The sequence below is a fragment of the Ceratosolen solmsi genome, unplaced genomic scaffold (assembly GCF_000503995.2).
Source record: "Ceratosolen solmsi marchali unplaced genomic scaffold, CerSol_1.0 scaffold17, whole genome shotgun sequence".
Classification (NCBI taxonomy): domain Eukaryota; kingdom Metazoa; phylum Arthropoda; class Insecta; order Hymenoptera; family Agaonidae; genus Ceratosolen; species Ceratosolen solmsi.
Window position 1 is genome coordinate 1,075,615 of NW_011948445.1, and position 19,369 is coordinate 1,094,983.

General features: G+C 22.3%; 3 protein-coding genes across 3 annotated transcripts in view; all 3 read left to right on the plus strand.

Annotated features, from left to right (window-relative positions):
* Positions 1–31: 31 nt before the first annotated feature.
* Positions 32–1,281, plus strand: LOC105366116 (uncharacterized). The gene is made up of 2 exons (XM_011504442.1): positions 32–681; positions 1,102–1,281. The coding sequence occupies exons 1-2, from the start codon at positions 95–97 to the stop codon at positions 1,211–1,213; spliced, it is 699 nt and encodes a 232-aa protein (XP_011502744.1). The 5' UTR covers positions 32–94; the 3' UTR covers positions 1,214–1,281.
* On the plus strand, positions 1,191–5,489 carry LOC105366155 (uncharacterized). Its single transcript, XM_011504484.1, has 2 exons — positions 1,191–1,459; positions 5,445–5,489. The coding sequence occupies exons 1-2, from the start codon at positions 1,262–1,264 to the stop codon at positions 5,487–5,489; spliced, it is 243 nt and encodes an 80-aa protein (XP_011502786.1). The 5' UTR covers positions 1,191–1,261.
* Positions 5,490–18,836: 13,347 nt separating this feature from the next.
* Positions 18,837–19,369, plus strand: part of unc-13 (protein unc13 homolog) — a 46,158-nt gene continuing 45,625 nt past the window's right edge. The window contains 1 exon segment of the mRNA XM_011504485.1: positions 18,837–19,338. Coding sequence (XP_011502787.1) covers positions 18,904–19,338 — 435 coding nt within the window. The 5' untranslated portion in view covers positions 18,837–18,903.

Genomic DNA, 19,369 nt, shown 5'->3' on the forward strand with positions numbered 1-19,369 from the left:
TTTTTTTTGTACAAACTCAGTTAGTTCTACTGATAATAATAAAGCTTTCAATGAATACTCAACAACAAAAGAAAAGAATTCTGTTTGTAGCCCTATGGATAATTTATCAGAAAATTATATTCAGATACCGTCACATTGTAATCCAATTTTAAAGAATGCGACTAATCAGAATGAATTATCTAATATAGATTTAAATACTGTATCTTGTAATTTTTTAAGTAAGTCTAAACATTTTATACCGAGAAAATCAAACCAAGAAGAATTTTTAGAAAGTAATAATGATTCACAACTTAATAGCCCAAGTCAAATAAATCAACATTTGATCCAATCCTCGCAAAAACAAAATTTTACGATAGAAGATTCTTATACTGTTGATAATTGTACGGATGATAATTACATTAAAAAAGAATCATGTTCGCAATTGGAAAGGAAAGACTCATACGATTTCATGCCACATGGAAATTTTTCTAAACCTTCCCTACGAATCACAGAGTCGTATTATATTAAAGACCATAAACAAGCTACATGTAACCAAAATATTACCATACCACAACCGATATCTCGAGGTGAAAGCTATCAACGTGGCTATTTTAAAAACCAACAATTGATCGATGACACAGAAATTACTTTTGGAAATGCAGTCATTGGAGAATATAAAACGATAAATGAAACTCTTGACAGGTAAATTTATAATATATATATTTCTTTAATTTACATTAATAAAGAGTATTCTTAAAAACAAAATATTTGGTTACTAAATTTAATATTAAAAAATTAGTGCTACTTTTTTTATATCTTTAATACCAATATTTTATGCTAAAATTTAAATTATCTCTTGTTTCTCTAAGTTTTATATGTATTAAATGTATTAAAAATATAATATTTATTTCGTGATATAGATATAATTTTTTTAATTTATTGACATTCCTAATCCAGTGTATAAAGTATTATATATGTAATTAAAAATCATAATAGCCATAAAAAAATATTTTCATTATGAACAAAATATATTTTGATTATTAAAATGAATAAAGTTGTTACTTTTAAAAAATATTTAACTACAAATTTAACTTAAGCTTAAAATAATATTTCTTTATATAGATATGAACGAGGAGAGGAAACGATTAAGGGAATTAGAGATAATTCATTGATAGAATCTCATTTATCTGATAGTTCGAAAGGTATGAAAATACAAATTTTAACCATATTCTGATGTAACCAGAACTATACAGTAAGACTATTTCAATACTTAATAGGAAGTATGCAAAAGCAAGATTCATTAGATGAAAGTGTTCAAATGGATACACCTCCACGAAGTCCGCCAGATCCGTCAACTAATGAAGAATTAATTGAAATATCTCATTTACCTCCAGTACCCACACAAATAAAAGAACGATCCGAGATGACCCCAAGACAAAGGTGGCACGTGGCTTTTAACAAAATCGTTATTCAATTAAATGTAAGTGATATGTATAATTGATAATAAATAATATTTATTTTTATTATTTTTACATTTTTCATAATACACATCAATATCATAACTAATATTATCATTATTTAGAATATTTAGTCTTTGCAAATTTCTCCTTGGGTATTTTTTAGTTTATTTATTAATTAGTTATTAGTTATTAGTTATTGCTTATATGATTAATACTTAATATATTTAACATTCTAAAATTAATTTAAAAGGTGATAAATATTTTTTTCAAACAACATACACACATATGTATCATTGATTTCATAATTTCGTAAAATGAGTTCATATTACTATTTGTCTTTAATATTTTTTTAATTTAATTTAATTATATTTAATGGATATCACCATATTCATTTATTTTTAATAGTCATACTCATACTTGGCTCATATAAATAAACTTCAAATATAAACTTGGTTAATGTTATATATATGCTAAATGAAGTAAGAGACCTGATAGCCTCGTTAATGTAACATGTTAGGTCAACTCATTGAAATAAACTATAATTATAAATAAGAATCTTAAACAGTGTAGAATCCGTTGGAAAAAATGTTATAAAGAATAATAAAATATCAAATCTTTCAAGTTAATAAATGTAATAAAAATTGCATAGAATGGTGAAGAATAAGAAAAGTGAAAAGAGATAATGACAGATATTAAAGTCAAAATAGAGTTGGAGATAAAGATAAAACTTAAATTAAATACATATATGCTTGTTTTATAGGCACAGTATATATATATATATTAAACTAAAATATTGATTATAATCAACGTCATTATATATTACACCTCATCTGTAGAATTGTATAAAATATTTGAATAAAATATCAAAATAGTATAATAGATAATAAAATTGGAAAGTATAGTAACTAAGTCGAAATAAAATTCTTTTTTTTTATTTTTGGCAATTATTTAAGCATATACAATTATGTAAAAACTATATTTTTTAAATGATTAAAGATAAAAGTGTATAATAAATTTATGGTAAAAATAATAAATATACATAAAAAATACCACATAAAGCGGTGAAATTATAGAGTAATATATTATGAATGACTAATCTGTAATAATTCGAGTATCATACTTATACTAATATATCTAAGCAGACACTTATTATTGTCTTTGATAAAAATTAATTAGCAATTAATTAGAATATTTCAATATGACAAAAGTTTGCTTTGATATAATAAAATATTTATATGAATAATTTGATATTTGTCTCCATATTAATATATAATCAAATAAGACTTACTCTTTTGTATAGCAAATACTTATCGTAAATATAGCCTTAAGACTTGTCAAAGTTTTCTTATAATAAATTTCATATAACTTTCTTTTTATGTTTTACTAGGCACATAGAGATTAATCAAATAGATTTTACAGAAAAAAATGAATTAATCAAATAAGATCTCTTATTATTAATTCTATTAATCTATTATTTTGATACATGTTATTGGTGTATTTTAATATATTATATTTTCTTTCTGACACAAATTATAAATTTGTTATGATACAGCATATACTGATATATAAATGTATATATTTTGTTACGAACAATGATTAGAAGTACCTACGAAACTCAATTGTACGTAGAATTCAACAAAAGATGCTCAATATTATATATATTAAAAAAAATTAATTTATATTTGCTATTAATTACTAATTCTTAATTCAAAGTTATTTTTTATTACAATTTATAAACCCTTTTTTATAATTAAAAAATTCGCATCAAAGTTTTGGTATGATTGTAATATTTTCTCAAATTGAAACGTAAGATTATAAATGAAAATTTAAGAAGAATAAATGTTATATCATGAAATTTTATATTTTATATAAATAATCACATAAATATTATTATGCATAATCTCCTTATTTTCACAATTAGACTTTACGTTTTGAGTTATAAACAAGATATATATATATTTATTTTTAATTTTTAATATTGTTTATACAAATTCCTTCAGAAAGAACGTAAAGAATGTAAATATTAACATAATATTATTAAATTATTTATCTCTAACGTGAAGTTTATTGATTATGATTATATTATAATTATATTATTATGGTTTATCTTTTTTAATTAATAATTATAAAATTATAATAATAAATTGTAATGTAAATCAGAAGAAATGTATTGATTAATTAATTATTTATAAATTTAAATTAATTATAATTAATTATAAATTTAACATTAATTGAACATACAAATTTTAAATAAACTATATAAAAAAATTTATGAGAACAATAAATTATGATAAACTATAAATTATTAATTATATTTGAAATTTATTTAATGTATATATATATATATATATATATATATATATATATAAGCTTTAATAAATTCCTTTTAATAGAGTAACAAAAAAATAATACATGAATAAATATTTTTAAATAAAAAGCTAATATATTTTACTTTTTCTAATAAAGTAAGAAAGGCTAATCTATATAGGTCAAACATAATATACAGCAAACAAAAGCCCGTATAACGAGATATAAGAACTGTGTTGTACACCAGCAGCATATCCATGTTTTTATCATTACTAATTACTAGTCAGTTTATATCAGAAATAATTTTTCTTGCGTATCAGTTTCGTGTTAGGTTAAAGAAATAGTGTAACGTATGAATTAATTTTTATAATAAGTAATTAATATTTATAATTATATATGTGTATCGCATCTAGATATATATATATACAGTTAAAGGATCTAATTATTGATTAATTAATTAATATTTTAGATGAAAATGTTGTTATGTGTAACGAGTGGAACAATAATATAAGTAGATTATAAATCTTCCTTGGGGGCTATATTAACGTAAGTGCAAAAACAGTAAGAGGTCTAACTTCATAAACTATATGATAACTACTAAATAGCATTTCGCATTCTTAATAAATTTTTTTTATAATAGTGCTTACTTATTTTCCTTTGATTCTTTTGAAATTCTTTTATTAGTATTACCTTCTATTTGTGTTCCTAAAGCTTAATATTTTAAATAAAATGATCTGTTTATTTAATTATAGTGTATATAACGATAGTATTAATGATATATAATTAATTTAAACAATCATTTCTAAATATTTATGAGTAGTATTCATTTTCGTGCTTCATTAATATAAGCCGGGAACATCTATTCTTGAAAAACCAAAGCAGTACATCACTTTCACTGCCAATAGATAAAAAAACAGCTATGTCGAAAGGGCTCTTATTCTCTCTTAAAATCGATTTATTAGTTATAAAATTTTCACTGCTGGTAATGTGCCATATGATACAATAAGAAATAATTTCCGTGAGGCTTTCTCTGAATTAGATAAACTACATTTACAATGTATAATTTCACATTTTTATTATTTGACAAAAAAGCGTCTAGATCTCTATTTTATGCATCAATATTATTGCATACTAATTTGTGTTGGTTTCACTATTAGATGCACAGTAGTATCGATGATCTTATAAATTTCAATAAGTATAGCATGTAGCGAGTGAATATAAGAAATAAAAGGATTAAAACGATGAATATAAACACAATTCCTTTAAGCATAGTCACGTCCAAGTTTGGTCCTCGGTTATTAGAAAATACTATTCATAGTACTGTTCAGAAGCTATATATACAACATATTATTTCACTTACTTTTGCTTAGCGTACATTACGCCTTAGTAATATTATTAAAATGCAACGCAGGATTAGATTCTGGTCCATCTCTCTTCTTGCTGAAAATATCGTAAGTCATGTGCTATATATTTGGCTTTATTCTACGTTATATTTTTCTCGAATATTTTTCATAATTTTGCTAAATAAAATGTTTATGAAATGTATTCAATAATATAAAAGTATACCTTATTAATTTTAGCTACTGTTCATATTACAATACAAAGAAAAGAATATATAATTACATCATTAAAATAAATAAAATAAAAAGATTCTATTTATTCATTTGTATTTTACATGTTTTATTATACTTTTTTCAGGTGAGTAAGCTTAAAAATATACTAATTTTTGCATCAAACATCTAATTTTGGTAAGTTTTAGCTTGAATTTTAATACAAAACCTTGCCTTTTATAAAAATTACATAATTGTTGCAACGAAGCTTTTATAAAAAAATCTATTGATTCGCAGTTGATATCAATTATTATTAAATGCCTTTTATTATCAATGTAACTAAGTTTGTAAAAACCTTTTGTAAATATACATTATAAATTAGGTTACGTATACACTTTAGACTATAGATCTGTATATTTTTCACATCAAAATCATTTATAAAAAATTATAGTAAAGTTAAACAAGTATTCTAAAAAATATTATATATTATGTATACTTTAAATAATTCGTTTTTATCTATACTTAATTCCTTCTTTTGTGATCAATTATATATCAAATCAATAACAGTTGTTCTTCTTTTAAATACCTATAATTAATATTAAAAAATATTTATTAAAATAATCTTAAAATTATTATTATCAAGCAATTTAATTTATTGAGATTAATTGGTACACTTTTAATATCTACCGTTAGTGTAATTAATATTGATAAATAAAATGAACACAAATATAAATTTATGAATATATCATCTTATACTGAATGTACGAAAATGTTATTACATATAAAATTTATATAAATACAGTAACAATTTTATAAGGATAATCGTTGAATATCACATTAAGATTTGTTGAGAACAGATTGTCCTATAACTAATTTAATTTCTTTTTGTTAAAGTTATTAATCATCTTATTTAGCTACATTTAAGCATGTTCAAAATATTTAGTCATCCTAATCCATTTTCTTCAAAATATATATATACGAAAAGTATCTAATAATAGTAACGTCACACAATAGAAAAAATAGTTTCAAAACAAAACTGTAGAACAAAAATTAATTAAAACAGAATGTTAATGCTAGCTCATTTAATAAAATAAAAGCAATACATAAAATTATGATATAAAATTCGAAAAAATGAAATATTTAATCAAATAAAATATGACAAATAATTATAATAATTTAGAATAATAGAATGTAATTGAAAGTAAATAAAAAAATAGAATAAAAGAAAGAATAATTAAATAAAACGTACTAGGTACAAATACAATTAAAGTTAATTCCCCCAAGCTTTGCAGATTGAATAGCATAATAAATGTAGAAATTATGACAACGTTATATATTAAATTATGTGAGTTTCATGCCAATTCCTATTTTTTATTTAGTCAATGTTCATGGAAACATTTAGTGAAATAACATATTCGATTTTATTGCAATGCTACTTTATCTTTAAAAAAACTTTGAAAAATTTACAAAAACATTATTTCTGAACGAATTATTTATTTTCGACATATGACATGTATTTAAAATTCATAAAAATAAATATTAGGTAAATAACAAATAAATTCAAAAAGTACAAATAATATTACAGTTAGAAATATTCAGATGATAAAACTTAAATCTTAGACTACTTTAAATATTTTGCATTTGACAATGATAAAACTGATATATCATTTAATATTATAGAATAGAAATTTTAATTGTACACATAATTGTACATATTATTCCATAAAAACCTAATATTGTTAATTAAACGATGAACATCAAAAGTATATAGTTTCAGATGGTCAACTAATATTTTTGCGTAGTTATAATAATCTATATAATTAATAAAATACGAATACAAATAAATATACAAGAAAACATCAATAAATTTAGATATTTTCCTTCAAATATGTGATTTGTAGGTGTGTAATACTGTGACAACGATATACGTTTTGCAACAATCGTTTAGATTATTATTTTTTTTTTCTTTACATTTGTCGAGTTAGTAATTCTAATATATTGCTTGTCACGTTGTCGAATAATTAAATCTTATTAAATTTGTTCTATCATTAGTTTGTATATATTCCCCATGTTATATAAATTCGTATAAAAAATAAATGTAAGAAAAAAAATATTAATATAAAATATTTACAAAAAATATATATAATAAACAAGAAAAATAGCAAAAAGAAAATGAAATAAATCTCCATTATTTCTTGTCATTTTAACGAGTTGTTGATATGCAATAACAACTATTGTTAATTATTTGAATAAGCTAATAAAAAAAAACGGATAAAGTGAAAAATAGGCTTGGTATGTTACAAACAAATTTATATTAAATACATAACCTGGTATCAAGCCAAAAAATTATAAAATATGAAAAAAAGTACACCAATATTAAATGAATCAATAGATTTAGAGGGGATAGCACTTTGGTCATGCTTGCGCGCGCACTTTTGAGAATTATATATGCTGTAAAAACAAAAAGAAATAATTATGTAAAGAAATTACTTCCATAACAAATTGGGATTTATTAAATTTATTAAACGTTATATCGTATAAAATGAATTAAAAAAATGTGGATGGAAGAAAAAATTTTCTGTAACAATAATAACTAAACAAATCAATATGGAATGACGGATTTAGATACAATAATTATATGAAATAAGAATGTATACTCAATTGTTATTTTATTTCTTTTTGAAGAAATATAATCATTTCATTCATATTTTCGTAACAATATTTATTTTCTGTAATGCAATTTTGCTAAGGCAATATAAAATGACATATATTTAAAAAAGAATGTTTAACCACGAATTGGCTATAATAAATAAATATTTTTTTAATATGATATATTAACGAGTGTTTAATAATAATTTAAAAACATGAAACGAATGGAGCATAATTTATTTAAAGGTTTGTCATATTTCTTAATCTATAAAGCGAAAGGGGGCGCCAGCTTATTGCTTCTGCGTGCGCAACTAGTTTCGACGTGGCAGGTAGAACGACAACCCTCTTATCATAGTCCGTAAGAGGGGCACATCAGTACACTCGATGTATGTTGTGTGCTCCGGTAATAGTGAATGCAAAAGTTATCGTCTATAGCCAGCAACTCATACAACGGAAGCATTTTCTGATGCTACCGGGTATACCTAGTTGCTGTGCGTGTGAGAAGGGACATGTCTATATTTTTGCTTTTAAGAGATCTAACACTGTTCATAGCAAAAAGCTGTGAACAACATATCATCTACAAACGTCCTAAGCTTTGCCCTTGCGCCGCCATTAGTTAAGAAATGCAAGCGTGCGAGGTTTAAGAGCGCCTGCACGCTTACTGTACATTTTCGTCAAATGCGTTTTTATTCGGCTTCATCGTTTAATTACTTAACTGTAATAGCTGTAACAAAATCTTATTGAAATTTAAGCTAATAACTATAAGATATTTAGCCTTAATGCAATGAAACAATAAAACAGATTATTCCACAATTGTTTTACAAATACAAACCGTTAATAAATGAAAAATATAATTTGTTGAAAAATATGCTTGGTGCATGCAACATTCATTACATAGTATTATATTTTTAAAAAACTGATAAGGGTGGGTCTACGTTTCAATTTGATAATTACACTTGTTCATACTTAATTCTCAAATTTTGTTTTCATTCGAATTAAATATTTAACCATATATTTGTTTGAGATGAAATCGCATAAATATATGTTTCAATTTAAACATAAAAACAAAATGACTAATAAAATTTTGTAAATTATTCCTTAAAACGACTAAAATTACAAGCTTTTTAAAATATAAATATCGTTAAGTATCCCCTGATCGACATCGTCATCGTTGTTATTGTTGTTGTTATTGTTATTATTATTATTATTATTTTTATTATTATTATTACTTATTATCAATAAACAGATTGAAAATAAAATTAGTGCTAGTGGTGAGTGAAAATGTAGGTCGACAAGACATTTCGCAGCTAGCATGTACAAAGAATGTAGCTTTAATGATTCACATCAATTTTTTTTTTTTTCATAACTTATAATTGTTGCTATTTGATTTACGTAAGTCGATATAAAAATATCTGACAGCTCTAATTTGAATTTTTATTCGAAGAGAAATGTTTCGCACAAGGTAAGCTAAGAACCGTTTTTTCGAATTTATTAAATGATTTAAATAAACACTGGATAATTTCCATGAGAGAATAAAGGAATTAGGTTTTATATGAATATATAAGAATATGGTCTTATATAATAATAAGTATTTTTAAAATTAATTATCTATTATATGCATTTTAACCGTCATATATATAGAATAAATTGAATTATATAATTACACAAAATTAACAGATTAATAAATAATTTTAATATTGTTTTAATAAATGCACTAATTGTATAAATTATATGTCCATATTTATTTTATAAAAATAAAGAAAAATTATAAGAGTTAGTTCTATTTAAAATATTTTATGTATTAACAAATTAAGGTTTTATTAATAAAATATTAAAAATTTAAAATCTATTCTTAATTCTAATATAAATTTGTTTTATTGTGCTAATAATAACGGCTAGTATAATTAAATGTAATTCAAACTGTAAGGATTTATAATCGCAAATTGAATAAAAATTTTTTATTAATTAAGGATAAGAGCCTGAAAAAAACTGACACTTGTTACCATATTAACTTCCCTATTAATTTCATATATTTGTTTATTATATCACTTCATCTTTCCATAAAAAATATCAATATATTTTAATACTAACTTTTCAGAATCATTTTATTATATATAATTTATTATATATTTTTTTGTTAATATATGTATTATATATATATATATATATATATATATATATATATATACTCTAACATTATTTGTATATAATAATATACTATTAATTAATATATTTCTATCAAGTTGTTTCTTCCATAATATTTTGAACATTTTCAAGTTATCAAAGCAATATTTTTATTATATTTTTTACAAGTGATATATTGGAATTCATACATATGTATTTATAATATATAGGATACTTCTTTGAATATTTCAGACTAAAACTGTCGTATATTGAATATTAATAATACTACTTCCAAATTAATGTTAAAATAACTTACAATTTAAGAAAAAAGGATATATTTTGCAACAATTTCAATTTATGATAAAGAATCAATAGAAACATTTTGTACTCCTGTTACATGCTTGAATTATACAATCGAATTAACGAAATTTTCTAAAAGAGAATTCTTTTAGATTTTGTCTGAATATAAAATTTTGCTTTGCAATCTTTATATACGATAAAATTTGTTTCTCCCCGAACAATATATAAACCATTTCGCAGTATTTTCTTACCCTTACCTAACATTTACTAATATTTGTATAGTACCTTTTTTAATTGATTCGAGGGTTAAATATCACCTTTATAGTGATAATCGGAGTGCTAAATAATTTTTCAAATGGTATAAATAATTGGACAATTTTTTAAATAAAGTTTTATTCAATTAAAAAGAAATCAGTAGGGTGTATAATTAATTATATGTACTATTAATTTTTATTTTCTTTCCATATACCAGTAGTTTTTAAATTAATTCACTTTATCATAATTGAAATTTATGATTCTAAAATTAATAGAAAATCAACATTATTTATAACAGTTTTGAAAATTTAAGTTAACTAAACAATGATAAATACAATAATTTATAAATATGAAAAAACCTGTTTACTCATATTAAATGTTTATATCTATCAATATTTGCTTATCATGTATAGAAAAGTAACTTTTTAGTATGACCTAACCATTTTTTAAGATAATTTCATTTTCATGTTTTAATACACATATTTTTAATAATTTTAATGCCTCGTATATATATCTTTCAATTACGAATGAAAATAATTCCATGGTATAATTTAATTTATATATATATATATATATATATATATAGTATTTTTATTTTGGTAAATAGCTACATAAAGTTTTTAAGCTATATAAAATTATATATACTAAAGTATACTTTATTGTTATTGATATAATGGGTAGTAAGTTCTTATTCAATTATTTATAAATTAAACTGTTTGATCAATTTAACTAAATTTGTTTCCAAGTAATTAAACACTTGTTATAGATTTTTCATTATTCTCTTATACTTATATTTTTTATATTATTGTAAATCGTATCGATTATACAATTAGATTGTAATAAAAATAATTATTATTAACAAGATTTTCTTTCTTAATAATTACATTTTGTATTATAATTTCTTAATTTACTTTATCAATAAAATAAACTTCATCAATTATACTAAATATTTGATTTCTTAATCTAATTTCCAAATTAAATTTCATTACAATATAATAACATGATTCTAATATATACATTTTGACAATCTAAAGTTGTCTTGTAATTGTGTTTAAGTTGCCATATTTAATATATTATATTTTGTAGTACTAATTGTAATATAATATCCTCATTTATATTATTTCTGAGAATTCTAATGTTATTTTGGTCTACGAAATTTCATTGCCTCTATATTATGAATGCCTTATATTTTGAAAACATATCTTCTTTAAATTATAATCTTTATTAATTTAAAAATATGTTTAACTTATCAGTTATTTATATTATTAAATGATTAATTCATAACAGATTTAAAACTTTAAACATATTTTCTTGTTCAAGAATTACAATTTATTCCCACATAATATATTTAATAAAAAAAATATGTCAAAAAGCTTATTATTTTTTTATTTTTCTTATACTTTTACTACTCTGATAATAAAATTTCAATTTCTATAATTTTCCGGTGAATAATTATTAAATTCGATAGTATAATTTATATAATTTATATCATAATAATTATATATTTAATAAATAAATAGTATGTATAATAAATGCGTAAACTTATAATAATTAAATTATATGTTTTTATTAGTTAATTTTTTGCCTGTTATAATAAGTAATAATTACACTTCAATTGTATATTCGGGGTGTTATTTTACATAAATTTATATAAGTGAACAGTAATACCAATAAATAAGCAACGATAATATTATGCATAATAATAATCTATTTAAATATAATTTATATAAATAAATATATATATATATATATATACTATATAAAAATTACTGTTATATAAAATATAAGTAAGGATCTTGTAATTATATTTTTAAAAAGAATTTACACATTAAAAACATGTATTTTTTAAAAACACGTATTATTGTAAGTACACAAACATATATATTTACTTTGTAAAATTTATTTCATTTATTATTACACACATTAATTAAAGTATATAATATATAATGAAAGATATAATCACTAAAATAAGAAATTAATAAAATCATAGAAATAATAATATATAAAACAATATTTATAATAGTCATTTACATATTAAATAGATGGAATATAAATATATATTTTACTGAACTAATATTGATAATGTTCCAATTAAAATGAAACTATAATAATAATAATAATATATTATAAATATTAAATATTATGATTTTAAACAAAAACAATTTTATAAAATTAATTAGATTATACAAAATACGATCACATTTGTACTTTTTATAATTATAAAATAGTAATTACTATTAAAAACTCAATCATAAGAAATAATTATCGAACAGGCATTCAAATATTTAATCATCCAAGAATATTGAAAAACTAAGAAAATGTCTATCTTGAATTTTTAAACCGACAGAATATAAAAAAGCTTCTAAATAAAAATTGAATCTAGTCAGTACACATGTATAAACTGCAAAAGTAATAAATAAATACAACTACTTTAATTAATTATGTTTAATAAATTAAATGCTTTATTTTTATTAATTTGCATTGGGATGCTTAATCAATATTTATTTTACGGAATGCATCCATTTTGTTGTCAATTAGTTAAATATCTCTTTTTAACCTATATTAAAAATAAAAATATACCATGAAGCAGAAATTTTTAATTATTTATATATAATAAATAGAACGGGCAAAAAAAATTTTGCATTCATAATTGTAGGTTATAATAAAAATGTAATAACTATAATAATGTTATGAATATACCAACAGTATTTTTTAAATTATTACATATACAAAATTTAATATAAATTTTAATAAATAGTTTCTTTATTACATGAAAACATTATATAACATTGTGTATGTAATATTGTGAGATATAACATATGTATAAATTTAGGAAAATATTCAAACATTTTATTAAATATAAAACGGATTAAATAAGAATTAGTTACGGTTTAAAAATTGCTGATTCAAAATTAATTTTATTGTAAATTAATAAATTGTGTTCGAGATTCCGAGAATATCTCGAATGATATCATTTCTGGGAAAATCCCTACGGTTATCATTTCTGGGAAAAACTCCAACGGTTATAATTTCTGAGAAAACTCTAACTGTCATTAGACATCCGAAAAAAAGTGCACAATCGCATCCATTATTTCTAGCTCCACAATCGCCGTCTTTGTGTGAGCACAAACTAGGCTATCGCATGGATATTTATGGCAAGCACGCTTCGAGAAAAGCGCTGTCTTAGTGGGGACGCTAAAGGCAGAAACAGTCTCTCACAGTGAAGCCATTACGGAAGGAACACAAGTCATTCTCCAGTGCGCATCAGTTAACAAACAGTTTAAGCTGCTGACTGCATTACAAGAAAATATTCGACTACACGAAGCATGGTATCGAAGTATTCCTTATCACAAAGGTATATCAGTAGTCTCTATTGCGGGTAACTATTACATAAATAAGCCATACTCTTTTCAAAGGAGTGTGCATAATCCATTGCTGATCAGCAACAATTCAGTCACCATCAACAAGAAGCAACTACATCGTTGTGATTATTGTTAATAATCAGATGTGATTGTCAATAATCATAATAAACGATATTTAACGAAGTCTGCACACACTGTATGTCTCTACAGTCCTTTCACTTAAGTCCTTACTTAAGCATCCGCTTAGGCGGGCTAATTACGTGAACAACTTGAACAAATTAATTGAACTTCGAATATTGGCAGTTCCATCAAGAAAATCAAACATTTTCGAACAAATTGCATTTTATTTATATATTTTTAAATTAACATTGCTTTATGTAATAAATAGGGTAATTTTATAAGTTATAAATTTCTGAAAAGAACACATTTATTGTATTTTCTTCATTTTTATAAAAATAATAATTTTGAATTACATATAATATATTTACTTTGTTTATTGATTGTTTATAGAGTTAAATTAATCGACTCAGTGATGAAATAACTACATAAAAAGTTAAATGATAATAAGATTAAACAAATATATATTGAAAAATTTAGAGTATAAATAGTATATATATATATATATATATATATATACATAAATATAAATGTATATTATGAAAATATTAGATTAAAAAAATTTTAAATAAATTATAGAATAACAAAAATTATATAACATCAAAAATCATTTTACAATAAAATATACTTTTAAATTAATAAGATAATATAATAATTTACAAAATAAATATTATACTTGTCTTTAAAAATAAATCTTAAAAATATAATTTAATTACTTTTTATTAATTTAAAACTTTTTTGTGTTCTACATATATCAATGCTTGCTTATCAATAACAAAAATATTATTTATCGGCTAGATTTAAAGTACATATATTAAATCAATTATAATATCATTATAATAATATGTAGTAATCGAACTCTGTTATAAAAATGTAATATTTAATATAAATATTGATTTTCTTAATTTTATTAGCAGTCATTTATGTAGTAACAAGCACTTAAGTTACGAATTTGTAACACTCTTATCGACGTGTCACAAATTAAAATAAAATTACTGTATGAAATAAATCAATTACAAATATAGAAGTAAGTGTAATAATATGTAGTAATATTTAATAGACATTATTTGGAATATAAAGATTTTAATAAATTATCGTTCATAAATCACAAGCAATATTAAAGAATTAAGAAGTTAACAATTAAATTTATGTTTTTATCATGAACTTTCAAATAGAATAGTAATTAAATCTTTCTTTAATAGAATGAAATCATTATATTACAATTTTGCAATTATAATTTATTAAAAACTAAGGGGAAACAGAATTTATTTTCCAGTTATTCACTTTTTGGTAAAGCTTTAATCTGTCAGCTTAGGTGAATACTAGTTGAGTCAGATTAATATAATATACTATGTTTACAATAAAAATATTGTATTAAATTTTATTATTTAAAAAGTTAATTATTATTTTTATTACAGCAATTCTACTTAAATAACTAAATCAATTGAAAGAAGGTATTTAAAGGCACATCTATCTATATTGCTAAAAGCGAAATAATAGAAAACTTATAAAATACACTAAAAATGTAAATTATAGCAATTGCAAAAAAATTATTACAATAGGATCCAAATTATAACAATTTACATAAAAAAATACCATATAAAAATAAATAATTCTGTAATGAAATATATAAAAATAAATAAAGAGCTTAATAACTACTCTAATATAAAGAAGATTCGAAAAAGAACCATTTTTAGAAAGTGTAACAAATATTAAGATCACGAAGGTTTTTGAGCATAGTAATAGAAATCGACATTAATGTAAAATTATTTAGTATAAATTAATTATTTAATTAATCTTTATAATAACATCATAGTTACTTATAATAATATTTTTAATTATCTATGTTTAACACTTTAATATGAGTTATTTTATATAAGTATTATATACGTATATTTAGTGCATTAGTGATACAATCGTGTAATATCTAATTCATAAACTTTAAAAAAAATGAACTTGTAAAAAAGATAATATAAATACCATATATCTAAATATTATCTAACTATTAAATATAATAAAGTACGTGTTTGGAATTCCAGCCACTAGGATGGTCAGAAGACCAAGGTCGTTGGATTAGACCGTACCATGGGTTTAATGGTGGAAAAGAGGGGGATGAATAAGAGTTTAATGCATCAATTCAGTATAAACACAATTGGTTTTAGTGATTTTTATTTAAGGTTATTTTACATTGTTAGTTGTTTTTACTGGTCGTTGTGAGAATTATTGAGTTTGTCGTGATTCTAACAGTTGGCAATAAAATTGTCGACTGTCGTCCGAGAGTGCAAGGCAAGAGTCGCGAGGTCATGTGCGCTCTCATCGGCGATCTTTACAGGGGCGAGAATCGGCGTTGTATGACTTGTGGGGACTATCAGTATCGGTGCCCTCTTCCGCGGTCTGATAAGAATGAAGTTGCAGAGGCCTGATCGATAATACCGCCGCAATTTTCTAATGAATAATAAATAATGTAGACAAATAAGTATACCTTGCACGGATTCCCGTAGACAGATGTGTAGAACTTTAACTTGGTGTGACTTGCACTATTTCACTTTGACTTACTCAACAAGACTGATTTGCTTCGACTTGCACCGCTCTTTATATACGATCGTGGAGATTTAGAGTCTAGCACTAATATCTTTTGTGTTAAAATATCGAAGCTTTCTCGCGTGTCGCTAGAGTTTCAATTCTCGGAAATTCTGTCAAATTACCGGTTCGATATTTTTCCTTAGTTGCTATGCGGATAAGTTGTAAGGCTTTCTTAAGCAAAGGCTTTAACGTTTACCGAATATTTTTGTAGCGAATTTTTCTCATATTGCGAATTGTGATGTCTTAAATGTTCATGGAATAAATCCTTTATTGTTGGGGTGCGTCAATCCTGAATAGCACGTAAGTCTTGCTGTTTCTCAATCTCGGTAATTAGTTTCAAATAAATTAAATGTTTTTATAAATTATTTTTTTATAATACTGATACTTCGTATTTTAATAATAATATTATAATTTAATAATAATAATATTATAATATAAGCATAATAATATGTACTCAAAAGAAAGTTATAAAAAAATTAAATTTCAACATTGAAAACAAATAAAAGGTATAATTTTTACAAGAAAATATAAATATTTTGATATCACATTAATAAAGATTTTTGTGCATTTTATAATTTTTTACTTAAAAACGTGTAAATTTTTATAATAATTAATAAATAAAAATATAATATATTTTATATTTTTAAATATCAAATTATTTTAATTATAAAAAATATTGAAAACAAACGGCAATTTAAATATATTGTAAAATAATACTATTTGACAAATGCACTAAGGAATAAATATTGTATGCGGTGTTTATAATGAAATGAAATTATTTTACAGTTTTATGCAAAATAATATTTTTTTTTAAATCTAAATATTAATTATTGATTATAATAAGCTTTGCCGTTCAAAAATTAGAATTTTTCTTATTAGAACATAATAATATATAATAACAATTTAAGGGATAGGCAAAAATATTAAATGCATGAAAAAAATGTATCACTTTTAAATTTCATGATAATAATTTATAAATCAATAGGAAATATAATAAAAGGGATATTTTACAATTTATAGATAATGATAATACAATATTGAAAATATTTATAATTAATATTTTAATGTACTATCACAAAGTTGAGTAATTCCTTTATAGAACAGAATGAAAATCAATTTTAACATATAAGGTAACGGTAATCCAATTTATTTTCCATTCAACAACTGAGGTCTTATTATTAACTGCTTGAATAAATAGTATTAATATTATGAAGATTTGAAAAATATTTATTAAAAACAATAATTTGATAATTCTATAACATATCGTACATAATGTTGATTATCAAAATGGCTCATAATAGAGAAAACTTATTTGGTAAACCTACCAGATCATAATTAATATCCAACAAATATTGTAATAAGACTAAAGAATCACAAATAAATTATCAAATAAGAAGATTCATAAACAGATTCGTAGAAGAAGCAAATATTTGTAGTTGCCATTAGTATCAATACTCATATGAAAACTAATAAGATGAATTACTATGTGAAGTTAGGAACTCACAATACTCTGATGTTTTAAACAACTCGAATTCAAATTAAGAACTCTTAAAATTATACTTATATAATCCGTATCTTATTATGGAATTATTTTAATATTAAATCATAATGCAAATGTATATTTTGTGTCCACAAATTTATTGAGAATTATTTTACGCCGCTAAAATCATAATAACTAAGAATATTAAAAATTTTAATAATTTCAAATTATATCTCAATGAAATGGAAATTATCCAATTTTATCTGATAATTGAATCATAAATTCAATCTTATTTTACAGATGCAAAAAATAGTATAAAATAGCAATTATTGTTATTACTTAAATAAAATTATTATGTAAGAGATTGAATGTCATCGATATTGTACCTGACAATTTGAAGCATACCATTTTATATATTATATGATATATTCAAAAGAATTTGCTACATATTTAAAATAATATATTTTATGTAACGAATGATGAAACTGCCTACAATAATAGATGTATTTATAATGAATAGAAAAAGAAAAACATGCTTTTATAATGCGATTGTTAAATACGTTATTGCTCTACTTTTTTTTAAGCATGAAGTTTAAACAATTTTTATATTAATTATAAATAATTGTTTATAATAGTTATAAAACAGTTCATCCAAATATTATTTTTTAATGAAAGTTGTTTTAATGCAAACTTACATTTGTCACTGAGAAAATAGAAAATAAATAAACAAATATAACATGGATTCCGAAAAATTAACTGAACATATTTCGGATAGCTCTAGATCTCAATCTCCAATTATACATGGATATGGTATAACAGGTGACGGGCGTGTTTACTATGTTATTATAGAAAGGCTTGTTACTAAGATGAATGATATTGAACATGAATTAAAATGTGCTTGGAGAATATTAGACATATTAAATCAAGAATGTATTAAAATGTGGCAGAGATTAGAAAAATTGGAAAGTTTTCTTTATGAACAACAAAATGTCATAACACAATTGATTGAACTTTATACTGCACAAAATGAGCAAAATGAATGTATAATTGTTACTGGGCCAATGAATGATGGACAACCAACATTGGGCGAATTAGATACCATTGCTAAAAGTTTAGGGTCAGCTATTGACCTTGAAGAAACTAGTATGTTAAGGGAAAAATTAGCACAGCAGGCATTAGCTACAATGCATAATTTATCTTCCG

Excerpts from the sequence above, each read along its gene's own strand:
- LOC105366155 (XM_011504484.1), top strand. The coding sequence starts at position 1,262 with ATGCAAAAGCAAGATTCATTAGATGAAAGTGTTCAAATGGATACACCT. Across the intron at positions 1,460-5,444 it reads AAATCGTTATTCAATTAAAT|GTGAGTAAGCTTAAAAATAT; the intron begins GTAAGTGATATG and ends TACTTTTTTCAG.
- LOC105366116 (XM_011504442.1), top strand. The coding sequence starts at position 95 with ATGGATAATTTATCAGAAAATTATATTCAGATACCGTCACATTGTAAT. Across the intron at positions 682-1,101 it reads ATAAATGAAACTCTTGACAG|ATATGAACGAGGAGAGGAAA; the intron begins GTAAATTTATAA and ends TTCTTTATATAG.